The sequence below is a fragment of the Anticarsia gemmatalis genome, chromosome 1 (assembly GCF_050436995.1).
Source record: "Anticarsia gemmatalis isolate Benzon Research Colony breed Stoneville strain chromosome 1, ilAntGemm2 primary, whole genome shotgun sequence".
NCBI lineage: Eukaryota > Metazoa > Arthropoda > Insecta > Lepidoptera > Erebidae > Anticarsia > Anticarsia gemmatalis.
In genome coordinates this window covers 5,728,164-5,740,444 of record NC_134745.1, presented here as the reverse complement: position 1 = coordinate 5,740,444, position 12,281 = coordinate 5,728,164, and the positions used below count along the sequence as shown (strand labels likewise).

The following is a 12,281-nucleotide window of genomic DNA, read 5'->3' as shown; positions in this document are numbered from 1 at the left end:
AAGCGACAGGCCGCAGACTAATATAGCAGCTAGATGATTGATGATGATAAAAAGTAATTACTTGCGAATATAAGTATTATGGTAACAAGGACAGGTGCGTACGGAATAGTTCCAGTCATTTCGCCATTACGACCGCAGATGTGAATTCCATTCTACAATAGTCATGTTACGTCAAGGAAATTCGTCAGCTGATGGACTAACTAATTGATAAATTGCGTTGAGTAATATCTTAACGACGTTAGATTGCATCTTAGTTACCGCTCTAATAGACACCAATTGTTTTTATTTCTTTGATGTATTAACATGACCGATGTTCGCCAGTAACTATGTCTAGTGAAAATCACGTGTAAAATTAACGATAACTACTCGTTTCAGATCGCAGTGGTTATGTACAGACATTACGTGCACCGTAATGTTACATCAATGAACTTCGACAACCCGGTGTACCGCAAGACTACGGAGGACCAGTTCGCGTTGGAGAAGAATGGCTACGCACCGGGCAGCAAGCTGTACCCGAGCACCGTGGGAGAGGAGGTGAGAGCGCTAACCGCTATGGAGTGCACGCTTAACATACAGAACAGTCTAAGATAAGTCGCACGAGGACGCGCCACCCTAAGCAAAGCCAATTAACGAGTCGGTGACACACGACACCGGCTTAGATCTTAATTTTCATATATTTTTACTGTAAACTAAGAACATTATTTTCAAAAACATCATTCTTACTTCTTATGTACAATTAAATACCCCGTGTAACTTGGCCAAATGATAACGTTGTAAATATCAAGGTGAAACTAGCATTATTTTATTATAGTAAAGTATTATAATAAGGTCTGCCTAAGACATTTTAAACTTGATGTATCTAGAGTTATTATATTTACTAGAAATTATTTTAAGGATTTATAGGAAATATTTTCGTTTAGATTTAAAAGATTGTGGCAATTTATAATGTGCCAACATTTTTACCGCATCAGTATTGAATCATAGTTGCCAAATTATTGGCCCTAAGTGGTAGGTGTATAATGCTGTAAATAGTCCCTTTTAAATAGCAAATATGATTTTGTAATCTGCCTAATGCTTAACATAGACATTACTAATAATATTTTACTGCCGATATATTATTTATTTTTCATGCGTTAACATGCGAGGGCATTATTGATGGTAAGTTTCGAGTAGATGAAGCGCTGTTGTTATAGTTTGAACTTTTACGTCAAGAGGCGCATTAAGTTGCATTAAAGTATAGATGTTTAGACCAATTTGTTTGTAGATATTCGAAAAACAATAACTAATACGACTTTTTCTTTTTCCAGGCCCAAGAACCTCTCAATACACCGGGTACAAATGACTTTGTATAGTGTACAAGCTGGAAGTAAATACAGTATAATGTCATTGAATGTGAAAAGAAAGAGAAGGACATGTGATACTTAAAATAGTGTTATCCAGTGAATGGGACTTAAGCTAACATTTTTGTAGTAAACTCTAAAAATAGTTAGCGTTAGTGCAGTGAAGTGAAGCTTATTGGAACATAGTTCTGTTTGCTGTCGAGCCTCGCGCCGGAATGGATCTCAAAATTATGATTAATTTCATCAGCTGTCATATCACTATTGTCGCATGTTCAGTGCGCACTCGCGTACGCGGACACGGCACGAGAGATCTTGTTAATGCTTTTGTACTATTTGTATCACATTAGACGTTAGAAGGGACATGTTTGCTCTAATTTTCTCTTAAACTGTGAATAGTATAAACATTCTAAATATTGCTTTATCAAATGCCTGGTGCATTGTAATTATTTATAATGGAGTTTACATTTTTTTATTCCACTTTAGATGATAATGTTAATATTCTACACCTACAACTACAATCTGTACTGAACTCTTCGAGTTTCCACATTCAGAGAGAATGAAAGCTCATGTTTCATAATGAAATGTACTTAGTTAGTAATTTTGAATTTGCTATGTTTTCCTAATATTTTGAACATTGAACTGATTCTGAAATTTGAATTATTATGAAATATTCAGGTAGGCATTGTATACCTAGATTTTTTAAATACCTAATTGGTTTATTTATTGCGATTACACACTAGCATGTGTAGGCTAATGATACAGTATAATGATGTGCCAACGTTTAGTGAAATTTACAATTGTCGCCAAATTTTATTGTATTATAACTTGATAGTAGTTGAATTCTCATACGATATGTTTGTTGCGACTGTAATTTATTTGTATTATATGAAATTGTTATTATTAGCATATTACAGTTTTAATATTTATTATATTTTATATAACAGTTGAGTTTTAACATCAAACATTTTTATGTATTTATATATTTAATAGCAATGAACGCATAGTATTTGGAATGTGACTTTGTCAAGCAAAATCCTGCCAAATCCTCTAAATATAAATTATTACTCTATTTGTAATGTAATTCAATTACATTGATACATACTTGATGCACATTTCATACAATATGCCTAGCTCAATAAGTGTGGTCACTGAAATAAATTATTGTGTAAATATTGTCAGTAAAATATATGTAAAAGGTGTTAATATATTGTCTTTTATTTTTGTTTGAACAAGTATAACCGCGGTTTATACTCGGTAAACAAAAGACTGCCCAATACCACCATGAAATAAAGGACAAAGTTCAACCATATTAACTAGATAGAAACAGCCCTAGAACCCTGAAATCTGAAAAAAGTTGTAGGTAGTTTAACTCCTAATCTAGAACCTGGCTATACATGCCGTTCTATATACCAGTAAATCATCAAATAGACAAATCTGAAGCAAGAGGCCCAACATAAAAACACAGTCTAAAAACATATGTTGGCCTCTCACTGACGGCAATAGTAGCCTATACAATACGCCACATACCGTTGCTCAGTATAACAACACTATACTCACGCTAATACGATTGACCATGACACGCATAAACCCCTACTCTTTTATTAGAAAGTTGTTGACAGAAAGGACCATCACTCTTTCTATTAAATACGGTCACAGAGGCCACGACTGCTACTAATTACGGCAACAACTAATTGATCTGATTACTTGTGATTGATTCATTTATAGTAAGTAGCTAATTAATAATCATTGAAGGACGTATTAAACATTGCCTATCTTGATAAAAAAAATCCTTAAAGCCTCAATGATTACGATCAATCACTGACCATAGTCGATCAAAAAATATGAAAAGGACGTAAGTAAATAACAAAAATGATACAACAGGTTATAATGCAGTATATCAGCTTAGCCTTATTCCAAGCTATGTTGGAGTCGGCTTCCAGTCTCACCGGATGCAGCTGAATACCAGTGTTTTACATGGAGCGACTGCCTATCTGACTTCCACAACCCAGTTGCCTGGGATATAACAGGATAAATGGCATCCTCAAATAATTTCCTCACAATTGGCATTATCTTGTTTAATTTAACATACATAGCCAGAAGCAATAGATACTAGACAAGAATTGCGGACACTATCAGACACAATTTTACAAGTCCGATATTTGGGAAAAAAAATCGCTGCTAGGAACATTTTTTCGACGTGGGGAGAGCAATCCGTCCCATCTAAAAATACGACTACTGCTGCCACCAAAGCAATCAATTTGAACCAGTACCCTACAAAAATCACCAAAACTAACTAAGGACTAGTTACTTCGGCAATGGCGAACCAGGAAATTCTACAAGCACTACAAATAAAGCTTATAAATATGACGTAAGTAAAAGACATAATAACAATTAAGTTATTTTATTATACCTTAAGAACTACATGTACGGTACAAAGGCGGAAATATTACTTAAAATGCACTTTGCAATGACTGTCAAAAACTTTTATTTGTGTAGCTTAAATAAAATTAGGTTATATCAGTTATACTGCTATTTGAACACTTATTTTGTTGCCCGTACATTTTATGCGAGGTTGTTATTTAACTTAAAGAAATACATTCCAGTTGTTTTGGAATATTCTTACATCTAAGTTATTATCTATTATTAGATACTAAGTTATTCTAATCACGCGGTTTTTATTACTATAAGGCCAGGGGAGGTATTAAAGGGAAATGCGTAGAAGAAATAAATCTTCGATAAATTCTGAACAGCAATTAAAGACAGTCTATGGTGTTAAAATCAAATGGGCAATTTCGAAAAGGACGTTCCTTACTTATATTTTCAACGTGAGATAGGTCCTTTTAGCGATTGCATTTTGGAGCCAGTATTTTTTTTTTACTTCGTCCGTGATAAGCAATATTCAGGTCAGTTACTTTATAACAATACCTAGATATTGATTATTTTCCTTTACAAAAGGCCCCCTAAACCTAAAAACTAAATGAAAACGGAATGGTGCGTCTAATTATAACTATTATTAGGATTTCTCGCCTCTAAATATCGAAAAGAATGTCTACAAAATCAAGGGAAAAATATTATAAATTAAATCATACAAATGTGCAATTATTTCTACTATTTGGATTATTTATCTTACAAAATGCATGGTCACTGTTTATCGTACGTTATTAAATACTTTTTGTATCTGTATATCAAAGTGCAATATCAGTACTATATTATTATCTTTGCAATCAATCAATACAAGGTCTTTTTGTGATACAATGATATCGAACACATCGTACCACTTCCGCGGTTTCAAGGTGAAAGAAGTTTCGTTTAATTATGAAATATTAAATGAAAAACATCGGCCTTAGAATTAAATAATGCTTTGAAAATATTTTCAATGTAAAGGGTCTTTTAAAAAGGGTCTCTTCCTTAATGAGAGAGGACTTTAGTAATTTTTAAAAGAATGTATTGACGTTCCGATGTCCGTACACTAGTGGAGTAATAAATAATCATGTATTAAATACATAATACATAAATAATAATAAATACAATAATTATGTAAAGCCAAAATGAGTGAAACAAACCGAAATATACCTAAAAACTTAAAAACAAATTTTCAATTAAATTTTTGGTTACAATCACATTATGGTATCACAATCTGAAATTCGAATTTCGTTATTATTACAAGTGATGTTAATATTATTACTAAAACTAAATTATAATAGTCTATCTAATTACTAAAGTTTAGACTGGAGACGCACAACTTTATTATCTTAGAAATTAGGTAAGTAAATACCTATTTTGTTTGGAAATTGACTGGCACAAACATTTTGGCGCAAAATAACTTAATATAATAACGTTACGTAGGAAATCACGACAGTAACGTTCGTTTAAAAATAAAACAAGCAGGATATTTATTACTTTATACTGTGACACAAGTTTTGAGGCCAGCTCGACAACATTATGTTCACAGACCAAATTTTTATTTTTATTTTGTTCGTGCCTAATTGAGGAACTACAACTAGGTCACCAGGTCTCCAGTCTAAACTAATTCAGGTCTACATTTACTACCTACGCAATTACAAAAACAGTCACAGATTTAACACGGTATTTTTCAACTACGAATGTATTATTCTCTATTTATTTTCCATAGCAAATTATCGCTGACTTGATGTCGGCAACTCCTTATTTTGAACAATCTCCGTGATCTATAGAAGTCGCTGACAATCAAGTCGTCAACAGTCGACGAATTTGGTGTGTATACTCCATTGAGAATGATGAGTAATAGCAACAACCATCGCAATGACTGATTTTAAGGTACCTACAACATTAACATACAGTCTGTAAGCTTTGTGTTAACATGTTCTAATTAGGTTACCAGTGTGGAGCGTCCCCGTATACGTTTTGTCGTACATGCGTATACACAAGTCCACGTGTACGCAAAAGGTTGAGGTTTTGTGTTCAGTGTCTGAACAAGGACTTCTGAGCGTTAAAAAAGCGCTATTTTTACATAATTTAGGTGTACAAAGGTTACAAACTGTACTATACTCTACAATAAGTACTTATACTAAATACCATTAACAATTTTACTACAAGGAATCTCTTCACTCACTTTGAGTTTCTTAGCCATCTGTATAGATTCTTCACTGGGTTCCTTTGTACCATTGGTCGTGTGAACCGTTTTATACGCGTCGTATTGTTTAGTGATGTGTTGTTTATAAACTTGGAATGTGTTTGCTGCGATGTGGTGGCGAGCGTGCTTGAATAACTGGTCGAAGTGATGGAGATTGTGGCTGAAAATGGTAACACATTAAAGAAACTTTATTTTTTTTATATACACTTGCAATTACATTGCACAAGGTGGACTTAATGCCATGGGCATTCTCTCCCGGTCAACCTAAGCAGGTAAAATTGTTTCATTGAATTTAATATAAGGTTAGTATGTACTAAAAACATATTGGACAAATTGTTTTAATGTCTTATATAAGGTTAGTACTAGAAACATATTTGATTGGACCATACGTTAGACTGACTAGTGACAAACTAGCACAATAAATACTTCTGCTCTTATCTAAAGCAATAAGCAGATGTCCGAGATGAAAGACATGAAGCATCTAACTATCTATAACTCCTAGTAATGACAGATAGATACTTATAGCCAATTTATCATAACCAAGATAATGAGAGCTTTAATTAATACTCACATGCTCAATAACACAGAGGACAACATCTCACGTGTGTTTAAAAGGTGACGTATGTACGCTCGCGTATGTTTCGCACACGCCAAGCACTCGCAACCCGATAATACTGGAGTAAAATCTTCCTTATACCTTAAAAAAAAAGAAAAATGTAAATAAGTTTATTTGTAAACTAGAGGCCCTTCGCGACTTCGTCCGCGTGGAAACCCTTCCCGGGTAATTCGATCTCTCGGGAACTCCGGAATAAAAAGCAGCCTGTGTTATTCTGGGTCTTCAGTTACCTATATACCAAATTTAATCGTAATCGGTTCTGTAGTATTTGCGTGAAAGAGTAACAAACATCCATACATACATTCTCACATACTTTCAGATTTATAATATTAGTAGGATAAGTAATAGAATTGGGCTATCCTTTAAGAGGGCCCTCAAAATTAGTTCATTAAAATCGTCTGAAAATTCAATTTTTATTGGAAACTTTGATTCAATTTTTATTTGATTTTCAGGGCACCAGTAAGATCAAAACTTTCTTAGCTAGCAGCTACTATTTCTGCAGTAGCAATGATGTCTAAATAAACAGTAAAACAAGTATAATTTATATGACACTAGTTAACATGTCACCGTATGACCTACACTTATGTAACTAAAAATTACTTAATAATTATAAACTAAGGAAATGATTTGCAGATTTGTGACACAATAATAGCAACTACATAACAATTACATGACACGTTCAGTTTGGATTAAAAGAGTCTATTTATTTTATTTTTTAGACATAACCAGTCACCAAACACCTACAAAACTCCAAAAAGTTTAGAGCACAGGTACTAGATAGATATCAACGAAAACGAAACTTTACACAATATTTTGGAATTTTCGCGAAATTTTATCGCGATTCCATAGTTTATTGCTTCGTTTGAATGAAATCTTATAAACCTACTAGGTAAAATACGTGAAAGTACAAAACTTGAAATCTATTAAGACACAATATGATACTTATCGAACATCAAAATTGTAACGAACATAGTAGGTCTACTAACGGAGGCTCAAATCTGCAGTAGCACGAATTGATTGGATTGAATTGAATTGAAAACAATTCTTCTACAGTAGATGTACAGAAATGCTACGAGATAATATACCTACATTGGTTTGAAAATGACAGTGTTTGCTGACTGTAGCAATAAAAATCTAGAGATTTCCTATGATATGCACCAATAATATGTAATTATCTATTGACGTCTTAACGTAATACTATAAAACCTTTTTATGCATACAGGAAACAAAAAAGACCAGTTTCCTTGAGTAAGAAATACATAAAGTTTTGTTCAATAAAAAATAAGTATTTGTATAGCTGTTGTCAAAATGTTGATATAATTGAGACTCATTATGAGTTTAGTTAACCTTGATTAAACGTTAACATTACTTAAGGACAATATAAATAAAAAAAAACACCGAGTAAAACCTTTTTTGTGATAACTTACGTCACATTATCGAAAAACTTAAAAGTATTTTGTAGTTGTACTACATTACATAAAAAAAATTAAATAAATCTATAGTTGCTATAATAGGATGTGGTGGAGGTGTAGAATTTATTAGACTCCTTTAAATTGCAAGGTTTTGGTTTTACTCTACAAATTACACTTCCGAAGGTCGTCTTCGTACATATTCTAATACTATGTGTACAGTATCTATACTAATATTATAAAGCTGAAGAGTTTGTTTGTTTGATTGTTTGTTTGTTTGTTTGTTTGTTTGAACGCGCTAATCTCAGGAACTACTGGTCCGATTTGAAAAATTCTTTCAGCGTTAGATAGCCCATTTATCGAGGAAGGTTATAGGCTATATATCATCGAGCTAGCAACGCTACGACCAATAGGAGCAGAGTACCAGTAAAAAAATGTTACAAAAACGGAGAAAATTTAAACCCATTCTCTCTTACGTGACGCAAGCGAAGTTGCGCGGGTCAGCTAGTAGTATTATATGGTTGACAGTATACTCTAGTATGGGTCCACTTAGGTTTTCCTTCCTCATACACTGAATCAATCGAGGGCATCGTTTGTTGCCTATTACATAGAAAAATCTACCGTACACGTCAGAGTCGCGCTATGGAGTGTCCCATTGAAGGTGTAGATACGTACGCTCATTCGTCATGCATCTAACGTTAGCATAGAAAAAAGTAAGCCTAATAAATCTCACCTTTCATCATTAAGATCTAAAATACAAGATTCATTGTTATCTTGCGTCACGTCAAAATTTAATGTCAATGCTTGGCCCGCGTTACTCAATTTGAGTGGGTACGAGCCATCGAACACGTCATAGCCGTTTTCTATCGCTGATAGTATCAGTGAAGGGTTCCAACAACCTTCAAAAATACGTAAAAGATCTTTTGGTATCGCCTCCTGAAAAATTGTAGAACACTTATTACTGACTATTTAGTAGATACCATAACACAGACTTAATTAGACAAACAAAAAGATATAGAGAAGATATATTCTTAATAAGCAATATCCCTAAACTTGTAACAGTTTGAAAATGTTAACAAGATAACAACAAAATAAAAAAAAAACAGTAAGACTTTGAACCCACATAAACTGTTTTTTAATAATATGATAAGAAGTTTAATTAATTCTAAAATATATTCCTTCCCTCGTCTTTCTCAAATACCGAACTATTCACAGCAATTTGTTTACATCCTAGTATGTTTAATACCAGATTATAAAACAGATATAGAAAAAACTAACAGTAAAAAATATACAGTTTAAAGTCCAGCATTTTTTAAATACCACAGTCCATAGTTCACATCAAACAAGTTTTTATTTGTTGACCCTTGAAACCGAACACGGCGAAATAGAATATTAAACGTAATTTGCATTATTACTGTTCTTCTAACTGCAAAAAATGCATGACTAATCGTATGGTCCGATACTATGAGTAATCATAAAAAAGTCCATGACTAAACAATATCAAATGTCAAACTTGTCGGTAGAGTGACGTCATTATTTCGAAAACAAGTTCTTGTGTTACATTTAGTCATTAGTTAGGTAACTAGGTAAACATAAGTACTATTTTGAAGCTGCAACTAAAAACCTATAAAACAATAGCAACTTTCGCTCGCCAGTACCTACTTACACATCGTGCGCGCCTTTGAAAATTACAAGACTCGAGAGAAATTTAAATATTTATTTTATTTTAGTTGACTGGGTTTACTTAAAATTATTAAACTTATACTCGTAAAAAGTTCACTCAAAATGCTCACACTACGTAATTTTTTTTGTTAATCATGTTGAAATCAAATTGATTATAGATTGACATTATATTCGGCACTCATTTGATCTCAACGAAAATACGATGTTGTATAGGTACCGTATTTCTATAATAAAATGCGATTTTAAATTAAGAGTAGCTGATTTGATTAGTCAACTACACTATTGATACTGTAATTACTAGGGCAAACTTACATCAATCCTTTTGAAAATCTCTTCTAATTTCTCATTTGCTAACTTTAACGAGTCCTCTGTGCCATCAGTGAGGCCAGCTAATGCAATACCGCTTATAGATTCTTTATGTTTCAGTATGTGTTTTACGCTTTCATCACATTTCTTTGGCACTCCAGCTGCTACAACCACACCTATAAACATTGAAAGAAAATAATGCATTTTACCGACTTCATTTAATATTAAGGATTATGGGATACCTAAATAGATAATAATGATAGAACATGATATTTTTAAAGTTATTCATTTAGCTTTAGTTTGCCTATCTTATCTGATACTTATATTGCACAGATTAAATAGTAATTTACAATGCAGAGGAGCACTCAAAAGAAAATCATGTTTGTAAAAGAGATTACTTTTCATGATGCAAAAGTTGTCTCATTTAAGAACTACTTAGCTGAGAAAGAATATAATGTCATAAATGGAAATAATTGAATTCCCAAATAATGTTATTTTTAAATCATATCTATTTGTAACATACATTTTATTCATTAATAGGTGGTCAGTTTTTTTCTTTCTACAATTAAATAATGGGTGGCATTTTTAACTGCCAAGACTACATTGATTGAGCAAAAATTCATAAGTTTACTATCAATAAGAATTATTGTAAATACATACCAATAAGGGAACTATTTTGAAGCTGCTTTGAGCCCTTATATCGATCCACACATTTATCCAGCAAGTTACAGCTTCTATCCACTGACTTCAGGATCCTTTTATATCCTTCACTTAGGGATGTGCGGCCATCTGCAATCGCCAAAATTATGTCCGGTTTGTACACTTCCATAAGATCCATATATCTGAAATATTGTGAATTAAAATATTGAGATTTTAATGGTATCAAATATATTGGACAGATTTAGAGCCAGATTTCAGTTAACTAGGGAATATTTTAGGGGAACAAGAAGTCTAGATTAAAATAATTGTAAGCAGTCATATGTATGTCTAAGTTCCTTTCATAAAAACACATGGATTTCAATTCCTACTATATTTCACATTCACAGTTGCCTTTTAAAGCCACAAACCACTCTTGTCGACAATATTATATACCTACCGATCAGCAGAAATCATTTTCTTCCCATTTTTGGTCCACAAAGGAACTTTATCCAGCTCAAAATGCCCCGGTGGTGTCACATCAGACACATTGTGAGGTGTCACACAAGTAATATGTTCTGTCAAGCCTGCAAACTTGGCTATTCCTTGCCCTTGAGCCTTCAAACCAGGCTCCAATTGATAGGAGTTTGACAATGGCACCCATAATAGTTGAGGAGTTGTGAATATTTTTGATAATACTTCAGCTGTGATGTGCGTTACACTGCCTCCCTGTAATTATACAAATAAAGTTATAGGCTTAATCTAATGCTGACATGTGCTATGTGTAGCAGGCTCTGAAAAAACGAAGATATTACTACAAGACTATATTAATTAGTAACTTGAGACAGCTATTTAATAACAATGAAAGTATCTCAATATGAGCCTGTTGTCGTTGGCAAAAGGCTCGATAGTAAATCTAACATCAAAACGACCTGTTGACTAATGGATGGAGGTTTGTTTCTGCTATCAATAAAAAATATACTAAGTTCATACATATTAGCAAACATGATGTATTTTTTGCATCATTGGGAATTGGACAACAAAACAACTGCTTACAATAGTACAACTACTAATAATAATTCAAATAAGTAAAATACACCGAAATACCTGAGTAATTAAAGCAGCCGTTGGTGTTTCGATAACAATGCCCGGCGATTTTACAAATCCAGATAGAGTACCGATACGCTCACCACCACAACTTGCTTGTTTGATTGAGAACCGCATTTTATTTCTTATTTTAAGAGTTTTTATAGTAAGAGACAATAATTTGAGAATTTTTGTTTATTATTATCATGCGCTTAGCGCTAACTTAACCTCAAAATTTCTTTGATACTGACAGCTTTGACATATTTCGCAGAAAATATTTTATTCGGATTTGAATCACCGCTGACATTCTCTTTTAGTTAAAAAATTTAATCTATAATAATTGATTAAAATAAACCTTTAATGTAAAGGTTGTTTTGAGTTGAATAGGCGCTTAAAGTACGTACTGAACTGATATGTTAACACTACTGCGTAAATATATAATCCTACTTAACTCCTTTGAGATAAACACAAAAATTAAACCTTTGCCTCATATCCAATAAAAATCTGTCTGTGATTGTAAGTTTTTTGAGATTGTTTTTAGTGTGTCTGGTAGGAATTATAGTTACCTATAATCAATGCCAATAATAGCCGAG

The 12,281-nt window shown here is 32.9% G+C and overlaps 2 protein-coding genes across 9 annotated transcripts in view; one reads left to right on the top strand and one right to left on the bottom strand.

Annotated features, from left to right (window-relative positions):
* The window catches only part of LpR1 (Lipophorin receptor 1), a 178,779-nt gene extending 176,234 nt beyond the window's left edge, over positions 1-2,545 (top strand). For 7 of the 8 annotated variants that reach the window (XM_076114703.1, XM_076114681.1, XM_076114695.1 and 4 more), the window contains 2 exons: positions 376-534; positions 1,308-2,545. In XM_076114703.1, the coding sequence (XP_075970818.1) occupies positions 376-534; positions 1,308-1,352 (204 nt within the window). In that variant the 3' untranslated portion in view covers positions 1,353-2,545. Of the gene's footprint in view, positions 1-375; positions 1,159-1,307 lie in introns of all 8 variants that reach the window. The other variant, XR_012959492.1, reaches the window with a different exon arrangement.
* An 830-nt stretch (positions 2,546-3,375) lies between these two features.
* On the bottom strand, positions 3,376-11,956 carry LOC142973102 (queuine tRNA-ribosyltransferase accessory subunit 2). Its single transcript, XM_076114661.1, has 7 exons — positions 11,710-11,956; positions 11,063-11,331; positions 10,627-10,808; positions 9,973-10,142; positions 8,711-8,913; positions 6,524-6,649; positions 3,376-6,112 (listed from the first exon to the last, which is right to left on the bottom strand). The coding sequence occupies exons 1-7, from the start codon at positions 11,824-11,826 to the stop codon at positions 5,887-5,889; spliced, it is 1,293 nt and encodes a 430-aa protein (XP_075970776.1). The 5' UTR covers positions 11,827-11,956; the 3' UTR covers positions 3,376-5,886.
* Between the last annotated feature and the right edge of the window lie 325 nt (positions 11,957-12,281).

What these genes read in the sequence shown, in the direction of transcription:
- LOC142973102 (XM_076114661.1), bottom strand. Translation starts at nt 11,826, where the DNA reads ATGCGGTTCTCAATCAAACAAGCAAGTTGTGGTGGTGAGCGTATCGGT. An exon ending in AAAATGATTTCTGCTGATCG is followed by an intron (nt 10,809 to 11,062) that starts GTAGGTATATAA and finishes ACAATATTTCAG; the next exon opens with ATATATGGATCTTATGGAAG. An exon ending in TCAAAATAGTTCCCTTATTG is followed by an intron (nt 10,143 to 10,626) that starts GTATGTATTTAC and finishes CAATGTTTATAG; the next exon opens with GTGTGGTTGTAGCAGCTGGA.